We start from the raw sequence: 17,187 nt of genomic DNA on the forward strand, positions 1-17,187 counted from the left end.
CATCAGCGATAATACACCCCGCGCGACGATCATCTGAGCTCCCAGTCGAGACAGGGACGACGACAGTGCCGGGTGCAAAGCCTTTCAAGCTCCGAAGTTTAGTGGGTTCGGCAAGCGACGTTCACTTGGCTGAAGGGAGGGCGAACGATAGCGCCGATTTAATGCGGAGGATTTATCGCTAAATGGCATTTGTTTGATGCGGATAGCATTCGAGCCTCATTCGCTCAATGGAAGGCTTAGTACGTTATACACTGAAACGAACCTCAGGCCGTTCTGTGCGCCCGATGGCTGTTATGATTTTATGTATGTAAATATAAGAATCGCATGAAATAGAGACCGGAATACCCCTGTTAACATTCGTTTATAAGAGCGATTCAATAGTACAGACACAATCCAACTTACCTATTGTTGTGATTTGAAGATTTGGAGGGGATGATTTTGAGAAGCTAAGAATTGCTGACTTACCATGCCTATTTTGAGCTTATATAAGCTCTGGCGGCTGTGCTTGCCTCGAACTCTTCCGTTCGTCATCATTTGCTTTACGTTCCACCAACTATCTACCTCATATATAAAACCACATTAATCATCATGTTAAGTTACGCCTTCCCCGGCAAGAAGTTGCTGGGCTGCAACTTCGGCCGAGGCATGTTTTGCACTGTACCTAACATTCAAAGTTCAAATTCCTCTTTTCGAAGTTTCATAATGTCGATAAACGACACCCAACTCTTCTGTGTTATCCATCATACGCAGCCGAGAATGTTGAAGACCTAAGTCAATATGCAACTGACCCGATGCCTCCTTTGGGTGTGTCCCTTATCTGTGGTACTGATTCACGATGTCTTTGCTGCTAAAAACAACCATTGCCCGCCTTTGGGGCCAGTCCTTCCAGTACCGACAAGCCCGAACTCACATCCAGCCGTACAATCAGCAGTGAGCATGCTACAGGAAACCATTGACAACATCACAGCGACTTTCAATAGCACAGCGCTATCAATAGGTGTAAAGTCTATTCACGAGATGGCACCACTTGTCGATTCTCACTACACACCACCGGTGTTAGATCCACGTGGAACATCGCATATCGATGCGTCAACTGCCTATCGGATCAATGGCGTGTCTAAAGTAATCCTAATGATAGCTCTCAAGGCCTCTGGTGCCCGCTGGGAAGATCCTGTCACCAACTATCTACCACGGCTTAGAGAACTGAGGAAGCAGCAGGTTAGCACGGTAGATCCGATTACGACTGTTAACTGGGACGATATCACGGTCTGGGCTCTAGCAACGCACACTAGTGGAATCGGATCAGATTGTAAGGATCTTCTACCAAGAATAACCTACTCAAATGTACCCCTGAGACTAACTCGTCGACGAAGTGATAAGGGACATGGGTAGTTTCCCTGTCAATTGGACTAAGCTTGGGCTTCCTCCAACTCATGAAAAGGTTAACTGCGGTATACTCGGTAGCCTTCCTCCTTGCCATGAACAAGGTGAGTACATGGCGGCAAGTCATCAAGCCTTGCAATTCTTATATATTTCCCCTAGACTTTTGGGATAACTTCGGGAAGCGATCCCCTGTCTTCGATCCGTATACCAGTCCCTTATATTCGAATACGGCTTTCTACATACTTAGCCTAGTCATCGAGGCTATTGCCGGCTACCCCTATAGTAAATTCGTTAAGAAGCACGTCTTAGAACCAATCGGTACACGAGACACCACATCCGCGAAACCCAACGATAACTTAGGTGCCATCAGCCTCAATGATACGTTCTGGAACGCTACTTTAGGAATTGATGAACCGTAAGTATGAAACATGCCTATTCAACCTCTAGGTTTGCGTCTCAGAGTCTTATCAACCCATATATAGTGCTGCGGGGTATTATTCTAGCACGCAAGATCTTCTCGTCCTTGGCGAGGCAATCTTAACACACAGGTTTGCATCACCAAGGGATACACGACGGTGGTTCGCTCCCGCGACGTTCACCTCATCTGTAGGAACGTTTATCGCCGCGCCGTGGGAAATAATTCGCGCCAATAATGTGACTTCAGATCAGCGCCTAGTCCAATTCAATACTAAAGCCGGCAGCGGCGGCACTTACCACTCAATGTTTGCCATAGTTCCCGATTACGACCTCGTAGTCAGCATCCTAACGTCAGGGCCCGAGAGTAGTAATAACCTCGTGCAACAGTTATTCTCACAAGTCATCACAACTTTGCTTCCAGCTGTTGAGTCGGCTGGAAAGGACGAAGCCCAGACCGCTTTCGCGGGTACCTACACGAATGAAGAGACGAACTCCACACTTACGCTCAGTGTAGATGACGAAGGCCCAGGACTCAATATAACGGAGTGGATTGTTCGCGGCACTGACATCCCTTCTCATTGGCTCAACTATACATCTGGTATATCGAGCGATCTCTCGAACATATATACCTCAACACGACTGTACCCCACCGGCCTAACCACCGGGTTACGGACGTCCTGGCGTGTAGCTGTTGATCTAGGGACGCCCGACGAAATTGCACAAGCCAATGCGCAGCTCTTCTGGCCGCAGAGCAATTGTGTAGCATGGGCTACGATGGACAGACTTGTGTACGAGTACCGTGCGCTCGATGAGATGATTTTTGACTCGGTCGTCGGTGACTCGGGATTTGTTGCTGCTAATGTTGAGTTGGTCGGATTTCAAACCACGCTACAGAGAGTTACACCATATCAAAACACGAACGAATTGTAAGACGGTTAGAAGGTTATCGCTGCAATTCGAGTTGAAGATTATCATTTAGTAGCGTATATGGCTGGAATACTTGCTAGTTCGGGGATATCATACAGCTGACTTGAGCTCCTAGCAACTTTTTCTAGCTATAAGCCTGTATGATTACCTACCTCCACATTCACGTTTATCCATACTTACTCAGATACCCAATGTAGGAGCATAAGTGTCGTTCTTCTAACCCTTTCCTGACGAAGTAGATTTCAGATTCCGGCACGGTATCTCTTTTAGCTTTTCCTATCTTGATATCTTGTTATCTATTTAACTATTGATACGCTAAATCTCCCTGGAAGAATGTCCTGTGACGTTCATTTCCCGTTCAGGGGTAACTATCATCTGACCCCCCCTCCCCCCGGGAGGTACGTCGCCTCCAAATGTTAACGCAGAGATGATTGCCTTTGCATATACGAAAATGTCTGACGGTGATGCGTGCAATGTTGATGCTAAGTGTTTGCTTCTACCCTTACTTGTCCTAAAATAGGTACGGACAAGTATACGAGCGCATCTGCATCAAGACTATGATCGATAGAGTTGTCATGTGTCATTTGAGAAAGACAGCAGGCGCAGCATACCATTTAAGAGGAGCTAGGCGGCGATGGAATAATCAGATTGCCAAACATAAACTCCTAAATTCTATATGCTGCTGAATTTACGGTTTATTCCGGTATCTTAAGACCACGGGCTATTGAACGTCTTCATTGCCTTCAAATTAAAACGTTCCACCTAGGTTAACCCGCGGTCGGATAAAGGTCCGGGACGCCGAATACAGACTCGGGAACCATCAGGGCGAATGGGTTCAATATATACAATAGAATGTAATATTTCGCTATAAAACAAAGCCAGCCCAGCTCAGTCGATGAGCTCGGGTATGCATAGATCAGACACCTACATCGTATATACAATTTCCCGCTCAAATGCTAACTGCTAAGTAACGCCCGCATCACGATCCTAACTCGTCATATGTCCATTTCCATTTCCATATCCATTCACAATCCTTATCTACACGGACACTTGTGTTAGATATTTATTCAAAGACCACCAGTCGTGCAAGCGCACATCCCGCTCGGCACAACGGTAGTCGTAACGACGCTCGTCACCGTCGACACCACCCCACCTCCACTCCCGCTCATGGTCGTGTAGACGGTCGTCGTAGCGCCGCTGCCGTTTCCACCAACAGTAACGGTAGACGGGGCCGCGGTCGCAGTGACGGTGACAGTCGCGCCGGCACCGCCGCCGCCGCCAATAGTCACGGTCTCCGGCGCAGCAGACGCGGTAACGGTAACGGTCGAGCCTACGCCGCTACCGCCGACGCTGACGGTCTGCGTGACCACCGATTGCGTGGGCGCGGGAACGGAGACCGTGACGGTGGACGCGTGCTCGGTCTTCGTGATGATGGTGGTGGCGGTTTCGCCGCCGCCGCCGCCGCTTACCGTGGCGCCTGAGCCGCCGATGGTAACGGTGGATGCGGGCGCGGACGCGGTCACCGTGACGGTTGACCCTGAGCCTGAGCCTACGCCGACGGTCTGAGTGATGACCGACTGAGAAGCCGCTGGCACGGATACGGTGACGGTGGATGCTTCTGCGGTTGTGCCGGAGCCGCTTCCGATAGTGACGGTGGATGGGGTGGCGGTGATTGTGACGGTCTCGCCGGAGGAGCCGCCGCCGATTGTCTTGGTTACGACCGTGGTCTGGCCGCTGGGGACGTCGGTTACGGTGGTGTCTGAGCCGCCGCTGCCGCCGCCGATTGTCGTGGTTACGATGGTGGTTTCTCCGCCGGAGACACTGGTAAGGGTTGATTCCGAACCGCTGATTGTGGTGGTTATAGTAGTAGTTTCTCCGCCGGAGACGCTGGTGACGGTCGTCGTCGTGTCTGAGCTGCTGGTGCTGGCGCTGGCGCTGGCACTGTTGCCGACGGTGACTGTTACGACTTGAGGAGGCAGGCTGGTGGTCGTGACGACGGGGACTGAGCCGGAGATGGTGAGGGTGGTGAGGATCACGGAACCCGGGGCGCTGGTGGTGATTATGGATCCGGAGGTAGGAGATACCTCGCTTGTAGGTGCGGGTCGGGTGTAAGTTGTTGTGGTGAGGACACCCGTTCCGTTGATGTATTTGCTGAATGTTCTAGTAACTGTCTCCGCTCCAGTGTGGTGAGAGTGCGTTGCAACTGGTTTAGTGGTGGTGTATGTGCTAAGGATGACTGTCCCGTTGGAAGGTCTGCTAATGGTCTTGGTAATCACAGTTTCCGCGGGGGAAGATACTGCACTTGTTGGTAGAGCCTGCGTGCTCGTTAACGTGCTAAGGGTAAATGTTCCGTTGAAAGGAATGCTGACTGTCTCAGTGATTACTGATTCTGAGGCGGAAGATGTCGTGTTTGTTACTGCGGATTGAGTAGAGGTCAACGTGCTAAGGACGACCGATCCGTTGGAAGTGCTGCTAATCGTGCTAGTAATAACTGACTCCGGAGGAGATGATGTGAGGTAAGACGATAATGGGCTAGTAATGAAGGCACTAGCCGTTGTTGTCGGGGGAGAAGCCGTAGAAGAGAGAGTTACCTGGAGAATGTTAGTTGCTACCTCAGAAATAGTCTAGCTAACAAGGTCTATAGCTTACGGTTCCGGGAGCTGTAGTGTTGGAGAAGGTCTCGGTAGGTTTCTGCCCGGGAGTGGTGATGCTCGTTTCCGAGCTCAGCGTTGAGCTTGACGTCGTGCCAACAGCTTCCGCCGAGCTAGTCGCACTAATACCGATACTTTCTGAAGAGGTCCTTGCGCTAGCAATGATGGTGGAGGTAGTTGTTGGCCTATATTTCGAGTGCGACAAAGTGAAAGATGCTACGATCGACGAGGAAATCTTCGATACTTCCGTGACTGGGCAAACGGTAGTGGTAATATCAACGACGCTTGTCACAAGAATCGTCGATACAGCTTCCGAAGGCAGCGTGCTGAGAGCAGCCGTATTGGAAGCCGCCGGACAATCCGTGATCGTAGGTGCGCATGAGATAATAGTCGAGATAGAGGTTACGTTGACAGTCAATGTTGTGAAGTCAGGTCCGGCGGCTGAAGTGACGTTGGAAGGGGCCGCGCTAGTCAAAGTTGCGACGGCGGTCGAAAGAGACTCGCTGACGGTGTTACTACACTCTTCGTCATCCGTGGAAGTTGAAGTTGTTGCTACGGACCTGGAGGATGAACTAATCGGAGTAGTGACGAAAGTTTCATTCGCAAAGGCCCGTCGCCCTGGAGAGCCCCTTACAGCCCACCCCTGGGCAAGCAGGACGAGGGCAACTAAGGCGTCCTTTCCTGTAAACAGCATGATGAAGGAAACCGATATTCAAGAATTCAGAAAGGACCGTTGGAAAATGAACGGGTAGCCGAGCCCAAGAGAAGGAAAGCCCTAGACTAAGAAAACGAATGGAAGTGAGGAGAAAAAGACGCTGATCTTTGGTGTAGACTATATGTGATCGAAGGGATCACCTCACCTTTTATGAATGCATCATTTCAACCACGATGTGGCGAATAAGGAGTTTACTTCGCCATGTGTAATCCATGGTGACTTAGAAATGATGGCTATTATTGCGCCATGATGGCTGTTTGGAACCCAAGTGCCTGGGATGGGCAAGGTGGACTTCACTGAGGATCAATTTAGTCGAGACCTGCGCCTCGGTTGAAGCAAGTTGACGATGTATAAATTAAGCGAAAGCCATTCGACGCATTCTACTTCCTAGTTATTTTTATAAAAGGAACCCGCTAGTTAAACGAGGCGCGTATTCTTGTTTACTTCTTAGGCTAACTTCGATATATGAGGTGTTGTGATAGGAAAGCTGGCGCAAGATGATTCTACAAATCGCATGTTGTAGTGATATTTTCTATTGCAGGGTTGAAGGATCACATCCATCTGTGGCGTCGCCCTTTTCAAGGCAGCCTCAAGGTAGTCGGCAGGGTCTAGAAGGGTCCATGGTCATCTAAGTGCTTCAAGCTAATAGCGGTGGCAGGATTCATTATTGAAGCTATGCCGAAAGACGATGGAAGGATGTGTTTGAGGTTGAATAGCCAGGTAGTCATCGCACACCTGATACTAACTTGGTCTTGTTTGCTGATGCCGACTTCCAACTCGTGCCTTGTTTTCGTCCAGTAAGACGCTCTTTAGCGAGGGATAAAGTGGAAGGTGGTCATACTTGAGCTATCCATAAACTAATAGGGATATATATTTAGATGAGGCTCAATCGTAGTAATTGTTGTTAGGCGAATTGCCATCGTCTCCAATTGATAGTTTCCATCTTATGTTGCTGCTAATTATTAGCATTGAATATTCGTATTGTAAGTGAACGAACAGTACTTAGGTAGATCAGGGACGGTGAAAAAGTCCCTTGAACCTGAGCTGCCTGAATATCCTGAGTTTACGAAGGGATATTGTGGATCTTAAACAGTGGTCTTCCACTAAAATTCCTTATCAAAAGTTTTCTATTGCGGTAATCCCTTAAAGTCCGACGCTAAACCTGTTTAACGCCGATAGCTCCAGTGCAGCATAGTACACGGTAGGTACGTAACAATACGTAGAAGTCTCTACGTAGTAAAGGCGCATCGTGAAAGCTTTCAGGTGCAAGTAACGATATCGTAAGTAGTTGGGGCTCTAGTCCCCCCTCTCTCCCTCACCACGATAGCAACACAAAGAGCATCTAGGTAAAGACTTTCGGGGTTGAATTCAATACCGGACAACTTTATTGACATATTAGTTTTAAAGTATTTTGAATATCTTCTTAACTACCATGTTGAGAAAATAGTGATCTTGTGTTGGCCCCTTTTTATGCGTTGTCAGAGTCGGGACTCGAATACGATCCACGTCGGTCAGACCCAGCCACCTTGGTCGAGCTGTTTGTTGATGACGCCGGGGCCAGAACTTGCGGTCTCTCTCTCGAGCTCCATCCATTAAATAAATTCCCCTAATAACCAATCTTAAGAGACATTATTCTTAAGCAAATAAGTTACACAAAGAAATAAAGTACCGATGACGACGTTCTAATTCATTCCGATGCTGCCACTCATTGGACCGAGCTGACGATAAGGCTTCCCGTCGCGTTGTGCAGCCGCACCTACACCCGCCGCTTCGTCACCGTCACCGCCCTACCTTTCTAGCGCAGCTCCATCCGTACCCGCAAACCACACCGTCAAACCAGATGTTTGCGGACGACTTGCGTACCTAGCAAGGTACCTGCAGGAACAACTGTTCTTTCGTTTCGCATTCAAACGAGGATATATTCCCAAAAATTACTTACCGAGCGACGAGTGACACCAACTTCGAGTCCGAGACGATGCATCTCTCCAAAACCATGCTCAGCCTCCCGCCCTCCCTCCTCGTCCTCCTCGCCGCGGCGACCCAATCGCTCGCGCAGAACCACCCGACGGCAATCCGCAAGATGTCTCTCGATGAAGGCGAGAAGATCTTCCCGGAGTACTACGCCTTCGGCCCCGCGCCGGCGCCACCAGCGCTCGACTCCGATCCAGCCTTCCTCCCCTCCGGCAACGGCTCCGCCGCCGCCGCCGCCGTGCCCTTCCTACCCCCGTACCCGCGACACCTGGACTACCGCTACCATGCGGAACCCCGACTGCCGAGAGACGAGAGGATAGGCGAGGATGGGGTAGACTACAACCAAGGCGCGGGCCTGTTGTACCGTCGGGCCCGCGACGTCCTGGCGAAGCTGCAGGGCCGGCAGTTCGCGTGCCCGTCCGACACGCACAGCTGCGCGAACATCGCGCAGCCGAACTACTGCTGCGCCTCGGGCACCACGTGCTTCGTCGTCACGAACGCGCCTGAGTCCGGAAACGTGGGGTGCTGCCCCGTGGGCCAGAACTGCGGCGTGACGGTCGGCGCGTGCGCGAGCGGCGCCACGGCGTGTCCGGCGAATGTCGGCGGCGGGTGCTGTATCGCCGGGTTCGTGTGTGCCGAGGTTGGATGTAAGTTCCCTCCTTTCCCCCCTACCCCCTTTCGCCCTTTCCTGTATCCCATATCCCCCTCTTCCTTCCCGAAATAAACGCTGACCAAACCCCCCATAATCACAGGCGTAGCAAGTGCCGTCTCCGTAATAACCTCCAGCAACCACGCCTCCACAAGCACACCCTCCATCTCCTCCATGTCGCCCACCACGCAAATCGTAACCACAACCGCCACCGCCACCGCCACCGTGCCAACCACCATAACCGCATCCGGCGGCGTCCCCGCCTACCGCCCCACCTCTGGTTCCTCGGCCCTTATCTCCGCTCCTTCCGAGTCTACCGCGGACTCCACATCCTACTGCCCAACAGGCTTCTACGCGTGCCTAGCCCGCGCGGGAGGCGGGTGCTGCCGCACGGGCCGCGACTGCAGCACGACGTCGTGTCCGGCGCCGGCGCCGAGCAGCACCATCGTCAACGCGAACGGGGCCACCGTCGTAGTCCCTCTATCCGACGCACAAGCTGCCACTGCCACCGCAACTCCAACGCCGACGTGTGCCGCGGGCTGGTTCATGTGCGGCGAGGACGCGGGGCCGACGCCTGGGTGCTGTCCTGATGGGTACGGGTGCGGGACCGCGAGTTGTACGCTGAGCGCGAGTACGGCGACGGCGACGGTTATGAAGCATTTGCCTAGCGCGGGGGCCGGGGCCGGGTTTGGCGCGCAGGTATGGGTTAATGCGGGTTTTGTGGCGGGTGTGTTTGTTTTGGGGCTTGCTTGAGTTAAGTGAGGAGGCGGCTGAATCGCTGGTTGTCCGTGGGTAAAATAGACTTGAGGTGGCGTGATATAAGACGAGACGAGATACGAGACTATAGAAGAAAGAATGCCGAGAGATAGGTAGGTAGGGAGAAAATGAATGAAGGAGAAAGAAAGAAAGAAAGAAAGAGAGACAAGACATCATAGAAATGGCAACTGCATATAGATCGACGAGGCAACGCAGCACATGCGGAGGAAGCGCATATCGCATTTACATTCGCATTAGCATGGGACGGAGTTGAAAGCATTACGATTCTTACTAGATGAGGACACGGTTAGTTGATGGGTTATTTTTCGAATTCGACTGGGTTTCTACAGATCACATTCTGTGGTGATACTAGCATAGGTGTAGTTGAAAGAGAATAAGAATGGATAATATGATAATATGATAATGAATTACATGTTCAGATATATGAGAGGTGATTTGGCACCTTGTTTTTTAAGGTCGAGAAGTGATAAGTTGAACGTACCTGGGTGATTTCCAATAGAGAAGTATTAGACTTGGTAGAAGCTTCCTTCGAAACACTACCCCTGAAACCTAGGTACTCATAGGTATATCTATAAAGTCGATCAATCACATTTCCAAGTAGGACAGAGGTAGTAAGTTAATTCATCATATTATAACATCAACAATTCTATTCGTTGAACCAAACTACTTATACCAAACCCTATTAAACCAGCCGAAGCAACTCTCAACTCTAAATAGGGGTAATTACAAGTAACCAAGTTTCCTAACCATCCAAAAAAAGCAACCTCAACCATAAGCTCATCTATCCGAGAAGCCAAGCCGGTCGAGGGTAGGGGTAATCGGGGTGTCCCAAATGTCAAGTCTAATTTCAAAGAATGTTGCCGCAACGCCTGCCGATGCTGACCGGGACCTTGTGCCAATTTACCACCATTAAGCCGAGACCACACGTCACCACCATCCAACTTTTTATTTCAAAAGTATAATAAAAAAAAAGCTTAGATCCGACCAAATTAGATTAGAAAAAGAGGTGTGATGACGAACGACTGGAGTTAACCAAGCCCACCAGCCTCCCGAGGGCCTGCCTGGTTCGGCTGGTATGTTTGTGACCACAAGTAATCGAAAGAAAATTCAGAATTTAGTAAGCGGATAGATGCCACATATCCAGGTAAAAGACTAAGCATATGGTGGTAAGCCGGTACTCGGGTCCGCGTGTTGTATTCGTCTGTACGCTACTCCGCTTAAGAGAGCAAGAATACAGCGGCGAAGCCGACAAGAGCGAGCATGCTGTTGCTGCCGGTTTGGAATGCGCCCGATTCTGGCACGGCAGTTCCAGTCGACGTCGCGGAGTCGCCAGTGTCGAACGTGGTGGTCGGGCCAGTAGGCGTAGCAGTAGCCTCGCCACTACCCGTAGCGCTCGTGAGTAGAGTAGCGTTGACACCTGCGGCAGAGCTGAAAGAGGCGGAGGCAGCGCCGGTACCAATTGTACCAGCGGTACCACTAGCGAGGGCAGAAACAGTCACACCAGTTCCTGTTGCGATAGATGCGACGGTGGGAACGGATGCGGTCGAGGACGAGCTGCTAGAAGCAGCCGAAACAACTGTAGCAACTGTGGCGAGAGTGGCGACGACGGCGGTAGAGGTAGTGCTGCTAGTGCTGCTCGATGCGGCGACTGCAGCGCTTGAGCTGCTTGCAGTGGCAGCGACAGAGGCAGCAGCACTAGCACCAGCAGCGGTGCTGGAACTAGAAGCTTCCGCGGCAGCACTGGACCCGGCGTTGGTGCTGTCAGCCGTAGCAGAGGCGCCTGTAGCTGCAGAGCTGCCGCTCTGGGACTGGGCCATTGCGGCGGTGGCCGCGAAGAGAGTGAGGAGAGATGAGACCTTCATTTTCGTAGGTAGTCTGATAACTGTAATGAACTGGAGTATATAGTTGAGTAGTGAGCTGAGAGAAGGAGCTCTAGTGAGATGAGTTGAGAAATCGAAACCACCAGTTATATAGGATCTCACGATAGTTGTGGGTTGTAAGTGATAGACGGAGACAGGCAGAAATAGCACTCGTTTATATGTGTGTAGTGAGTGTCCGGAACTAACCAAAGAGATATCAAATGGAATCACTTATATAGGCGCTTGGTCAAGGGTGTAGTATACCAACATAGCCAAAGTCCGTTAGATGAAGCAGAGCCGGGCCAAGCTTTATACAAACCTTAAACCGCTTACGCAGCCGGAGGCAACTAAAGATTTCATCGGTTATGCCATGCCATGCCATGCTATGCACACCTGGCATTTGACGGGCCACCTCGGGGTATTCCATCATACGCGTGTACGAAAGTGGATGTTTCCAGAAGAATATTCGGCTTAGGTTGGTTTAGGTTGGTCAAGGTTGGGAGAATGTCTCAAAATGGCTGGACTGCGCACTACCGGCACGCCCGGTACTTATCGATAATATGAGTTAAAGCGGGTCAGTTGCGGCTGTGAAATGCAACGAACCAGTAGTAAAGGAGGCTGAAGGGAGGTAACCATGTGCATTATGGCAGCTGCCTGGCTGCCAGGGTAAAGGAACGCCACATCTGAACCGATTTAGATCATCTTCGATGTGGCGCTGCATCATCTGGAATTCTGAGCCACCCAATTACGAAGTGTTTCTCCAAACCTGTTCTAAATTCGCATACGAGGGAGACTTTATGCGTCACAGTCAAGCAAACCATAGGTAATTCTTACCGATTGAATTGCTCTAATGGTGCCCTACTCTGAGACACACTTGACCCGTAACAAACAAATTTCTTTAGAAGATATCTATATCTACGTATATTGGTACGTTTCCCTTCTCTTGTTGAATGACTATACGACGAGATACAAACATCCGTGCTTACACTTTCAATGTTGCCAAGGGATGAACCTGAGTAGTGGGGTTTAGCATGCGGATAGAAACGTGGCATTTCTTGCTTTTTGCGTGGAGGATTGATTACGTGCAAGCAGCAAAATCGAGGTCGTCAGCACGGCCGTAGAAGTTTCTGAAACTGTCAAAAGAAAACAATTAAGTTAAGGTCAAGATAGTCGTTGCGTGACAACGTGTCTAGCTAAACTTACGAGAAAATGTCTGATCATCTTTAAGTTACCGGTCAATCGATTCTATCGGAGCATCCGGAAATCCCCAGTCGTTAAGCCGTGTTCTGGCATTGAAGGCGTTCAATGTCTAAGACAACTTAAGCGATTTAGTCTAGCTGCCGAGGTCGGGAACTAGTGCTAAGACCCCTGGACCCCTGCTTTTCGACAGTTCGACAGTTGGCCGCCTTCCCTTGCTTGACGTCACTATCCCTGGAGAATCTAAATTTATCAACCAACCCCCGCCAGCTCCGCCACCGCCTCCCCCACTTTAAGCACGACACAGGAATCTATCCGAAAGTTTGTCTAGCACCGGGAAACGACTGTCACCTATTAGCTTCTTAAGCTTCTTGCTCCTTCAATGTTCAAATCCTTCAGTCTGACATCTCACAGCTGACGAATCAGGTAGATACGAAATAGTTTAATTCGATCCCCAAAGAAACTTCTGCATCTTCATTGGTGGAACAAGAGCTTATCTAACCAAGGCCAACTGAGGACATAACCAACCAAGGCCAACTGAGGACATAACCAACCAATACAAGTAAAGGCCCCTATATCTTGTAAGCGAGTACCCATGGTTATGCGGACACCATACTTTCATCTATGTCGATGCCTGTTTCTCTAAGATTACCCTTTTCTCATTAGAGGCCTATCGAAACAGACTACACTCACTAGGTAGGTTAAGTGATATCATCTCCTAGGTCGCAGCGGAGTGCCGCTTGATAGGGATCTAAGACGGGAATCGTGGATAGTTTTCTTTATAAGCCTTCGTATATTGTGCTCTCCGGCATCCAGTCAAGTACGGACCCTGTCGAGACCACACGGTTGGCTAGATTCACAGACCTGTAATCGTAAATCTTAACAGATATGTCACCAATCCATCACCTATATCTATTTTATGAGAGCCCTTATCTATTTAGAAGAGACACAGGATGGAAACGCACTGCTTGATATGAGCTACAATCCCTAGTATGGGAAATATGCCAGGCGTCTAGGACGCCGGAGATGATCTTATGACAAACTTGCGTAAGGCCCAGTCCGTCGCACCGCGGAAAGGAGTGGGCTAAATATTTTGCATAGGTTATCGAGCTTTTATAATCAAACCTTAAGGACTGAAAATGACTGAAGCATAGGGGTATCTGGATATGGTAGGCTAGTGTTTTTACTAATGCGATACCCTTGAATGCTGTCGTATCGGAGATGTGGAGAGCATTGCCCGTCGCTACTATTGATCGAACGAGAGTCTCTCGCGTCACGCATCACGGTCACGCGTCGCCATGGCCACTGTCAGTCAGCCAGGTGGTCAATCCGCCAGGCACCAGCTCCGAAGTAAAGCTTAAATAGCACAATACAGTCACAAAACTTCACCGGCGACATTGACACCAGGGCCTGAACACACAGAGTGGCTTACTGGTCCGTGTCACAGATACCACGTCGAACCTGCCTTAACGACCACGCCTGCAATGGGTGGTCTAGGGTTCGATTCCTAGACATTGCACACTGTCTAGGGCTTGAAAAAGAGTGGCAAAGAAATACCCAATAGCGGGGGCGCAGTAGCTAGGAGCCGGTCAACAGATCCTAGGCTGGGCCTTGAAGAGGTTATATCTCTTTTTTTTTTTTCCCTTCTTCCTTCTTCCTAATCTACGGTTTCCTCTTGCCATCGCGTTCGTTCTATCATATTTTCAGACAGCGACTGTCTTTACAGACATGCTAAAACGATCATGCACGCTTGAAGTTCGGTGTAGGATGAATCTTTTACGGCCGAGGCGCCTTCAAGTCAACTCTCGGTGTAAATGATGTAGGTGCTGTTTATCCACCGACCTTTCTACCATATGTAACGATTCCAGGGCATTTTCTTGGTTTGTTCAGATGTTTCAACGCCAAGGCAAACAAATCAGTATCTCGTTTCTATGTTCAGAACTCTCGCTTTCCTAATTCCCAAAGATAGAAAATCATTGGCGTAGAATATTCGATGAAGGTCTTAGCTTAAATTATTTCCCCTTGATGGAGATGTCAGTTATTTAGCTAGTGCTAGTCATTCCTATCAATTGTTTATTCCACAATTGCCCCTATTACTGCAAACAACAGGTGGCATTACTCGTAGCTGCCTGCTCTAATCACTCAAAATCATCCCACGAAGCTATTTCTAGACCAGCTGCCGAGAATATAATAGTAGCACACGAGATATCTGTGCAGAATACGCATTACACTGCCTAAGTTGTGGAACATTTTCCTAGCTAGTAACATCGCACAGCACACGTCTGTGTCACTCAAACTCCAACGGGTTTGGGTTCGGTCAACTTCACCCCTTGTTTGCCTATCTGATGAGAATACGAATCCCAATTTAGTCGATTCTTTCGTCGTGTTTACAGATTTGAAACTTCTCGGTCCGATTGTCCGGGCTCAAATGATATTCGGTAGAAGCACGTCGAAACTGAGTCGTTTGTTGATTCAAGCCTCATCGGTTGAAGTTATCTAACCATAATCTAATACTTGGTACCACACTAAGGGCCATACTACGACAGATCCATAATTTAGATGATCTGGTGGATGGGAATAAGACGCCATGTAACATTTCAAGTTCATACTGCCTTTCTAGTTCATGGTCACCCCCTTACCACAATTCTAAAACAATAATGTTTTTGAAGTTTTCTGGAGTATATTGAAACTATACTCCTAGTCCAACACTACTGATTACTAGAATTCACGTGGCAAAACGATATTACCGAAGTATGTACAGAGTCTACGTAGCGCGGTGGAATGTAACATTCCCAATGAAGATGACAGATCTGGGGTAAATGTACTACACGAACTTGTGGATCATTATAGATTACCTCTACAATACACCCAATCAACTATCATCGTAGGATCTCTATGTAGCCATATAAGTCCTTTTATAGACTGGATGATAAATGAGCGTGGGTGATAGATACGCATCAGTTTATGAACTATATCATGAAGTGAAGATATCGAAATTCATAATAACAGAAAATATCGTCAAGTGCCTAAACCATCCTAGGTCGACGACATTGTACCTCCTTCGCAGGGAAGGACCTCCTTTAATTTTATTCAACCTCTATGCATACACGACTAGGAATTAGATGACCTAAATGGATTCAAGCCCCTGATTTATGACAGTCTATATTGTAATATTGTGGGAAATATACGGCGTGTGAAAGCAAACATCGCACGACAACGTTTTGATCATACCGAGCATCTTCATGGAAGATTACTTGCCTACCCGGGTATTAGATGATTGCAACTTGGGTCGATGGTGGCACATTCCGTTTGTGGCCCTGTGGCATCATATTTACGTCTCCAATGTCAAGAAAGGGTCGAAAGTCCAAGATATAAGAAGGCCGGTATTGCTTCGTTATCACCAACATGTTGTTACTCGTCATCGGTTACCCAATACACCAAGGACTCTCTACCTTGTGTCCGTCTTGCGGAGTACACGGAGATCTCTCTTATTATATATCCACGAGACAGTCAAGATTACGTTCCCCAGCAATTCATCATAAACCCAGATAATATAACGCAATTCTTCTCACAATGAAGATCTCTATCATCGCCATCGCCGCGGCAGTCGCCCCTGGAGCTATCGCCGACTTCTGGCTCACATACATGGCCAGGGACGTGCCAGGTGCGCCGAAGTTAGTCGGCGGTACCAACGAGGGTGCCGTATTCACCAAGGACCAGCAGATCACCTGCAGCGACATGAGGTCGACGATTTACTCCGACGCCGACGACGTGAGCGGTCACCGTATAGGCATGCGCACCGTTCCCGGCAATATCGTTCAGCCACCCATATACAGAGACCCTCTAGAAGTCGTTGAGTTCAACACCGGTATGGGCAAGCCGGGCCATCACAGTAAGTTGTACTCCTACCCCCCCCCCCCCCGGGGATAAAAGATAGGAGAAATATAGTGATACTGACGAGGATGGTTCTTATATAGCCATCTATAAGGATCGAGGATACGCTATGTTCGACGTGGATGGGAAAAAGACTGGCCAGTGCCACTTGAACAGGTCGCAGGCCTTCCAGTTGAAGTGTGACGATAATGGTGACACCGTTTACTTGGAAGGGTCCACAATGTTCTTCTGCGAGTCTGATCTTAATGTCGTGCTCGACTAGATCGGAGGATTTGCCTCACGAGGATGACGCGGGGGTTGGTTACGAGATGATATAGTGGAGGACACAATATTCGATTCTGCACAATTAGGTAATCTTGGGAGGTAGTATTGATTAAGTGGTTGATTTTATCCCCTTTAAAGGAATACTCGCTATGGGATGTAAGAGGTTGCTGGATATTTTGAAGAATAAAGTAGTAATGGATATAAATTGGTTGCTGTCGCCCGCCTGGTCCTCCTGATCGAGTCAACTTTTCAATCTGTCTCTCACTTCACTCCCAGAACTTCTGCGTCATCACATCAGCACCGCCCTCGGCCCCCAGCTTGGCGGCAATCTACAAGTCTTTGCAAATAGGCCGGGGCTGTCTGAAAGGGAAACTATATTCTGCACTTTTTCTTCATCAAGGGTTCTTTAATAGATGCGAACGGTGCGGTGGATCGAGGCCACATGTCCTAGTTCGCCTCGAAGCCCGAATGCACCACCCCACA

At 49.3% G+C, this 17,187-nt stretch overlaps 5 protein-coding genes across 5 annotated transcripts; 3 read left to right on the plus strand and 2 right to left on the minus strand.

The window, feature by feature from the left end:
* Window positions 1–777: 777 nt before the first annotated feature.
* On the plus strand, window positions 778–2,730 carry F4807DRAFT_452918 (beta-lactamase/transpeptidase-like protein; the record flags this gene model as incomplete). The annotated part of the gene is made up of 4 exons (XM_048000392.1): window positions 778–1,309; window positions 1,374–1,487; window positions 1,543–1,798; window positions 1,866–2,730. 4 exons carry the CDS (start codon window positions 778–780, stop codon window positions 2,728–2,730), a joined length of 1,767 nt encoding a protein of 588 aa, XP_047851844.1.
* Window positions 2,731–5,255: 2,525 nt separating this feature from the next.
* F4807DRAFT_184696 (uncharacterized protein) lies at window positions 5,256–6,369 on the minus strand. Its single transcript, XM_047993610.1, has one exon. It carries the CDS (start codon window positions 6,070–6,072, stop codon window positions 5,356–5,358), a length of 717 nt encoding a protein of 238 aa, XP_047851845.1. The 5' UTR covers window positions 6,073–6,369; the 3' UTR covers window positions 5,256–5,355.
* A 1,508-nt stretch (window positions 6,370–7,877) lies between these two features.
* Window positions 7,878–9,510, plus strand: F4807DRAFT_184813 (uncharacterized protein). The gene is made up of 2 exons (XM_047993612.1): window positions 7,878–8,711; window positions 8,817–9,510. Exons 1-2 carry the CDS (start codon window positions 8,069–8,071, stop codon window positions 9,464–9,466), a joined length of 1,293 nt encoding a protein of 430 aa, XP_047851846.1. The 5' UTR covers window positions 7,878–8,068; the 3' UTR covers window positions 9,467–9,510.
* Window positions 9,511–10,102: 592 nt separating this feature from the next.
* Window positions 10,103–11,855, minus strand: F4807DRAFT_435373 (uncharacterized protein). Its single transcript, XM_047998881.1, has one exon. It carries the CDS (start codon window positions 11,350–11,352, stop codon window positions 10,708–10,710), a length of 645 nt encoding a protein of 214 aa, XP_047851847.1. The 5' UTR covers window positions 11,353–11,855; the 3' UTR covers window positions 10,103–10,707.
* A 4,264-nt stretch (window positions 11,856–16,119) lies between these two features.
* F4807DRAFT_462779 (uncharacterized protein) lies at window positions 16,120–16,702 on the plus strand (the record flags this gene model as incomplete). Its single annotated transcript, XM_048001876.1, has 2 exons — window positions 16,120–16,438; window positions 16,524–16,702. 2 exons carry the CDS (start codon window positions 16,120–16,122, stop codon window positions 16,700–16,702), a joined length of 498 nt encoding a protein of 165 aa, XP_047851848.1.
* Window positions 16,703–17,187: the final 485 nt, after the last annotated feature.

The sequence above is a fragment of the Annulohypoxylon truncatum genome, assembly GCF_022578515.1.
Source record: "Annulohypoxylon truncatum strain CBS 140777 unplaced genomic scaffold F4807scaffold_28, whole genome shotgun sequence".
In the NCBI taxonomy this organism is placed as follows: Eukaryota; Fungi; Ascomycota; class Sordariomycetes; order Xylariales; family Hypoxylaceae; genus Annulohypoxylon; species Annulohypoxylon truncatum.

Bases quoted from the DNA above. Each gene is read 5' to 3' on its own strand.
- F4807DRAFT_184696 (XM_047993610.1), bottom strand. From the start codon at position 6,072: ATGCTGTTTACAGGAAAGGACGCCTTAGTTGCCCTCGTCCTGCTTGCC.
- F4807DRAFT_184813 (XM_047993612.1), top strand. From the start codon at position 8,069: ATGCATCTCTCCAAAACCATGCTCAGCCTCCCGCCCTCCCTCCTCGTC. The intron at 8,712-8,816 runs GTAAGTTCCCTC...CCATAATCACAG, and splicing joins CGTGTGTGCCGAGGTTGGAT to GCGTAGCAAGTGCCGTCTCC.
- F4807DRAFT_435373 (XM_047998881.1), bottom strand. From the start codon at position 11,352: ATGAAGGTCTCATCTCTCCTCACTCTCTTCGCGGCCACCGCCGCAATG.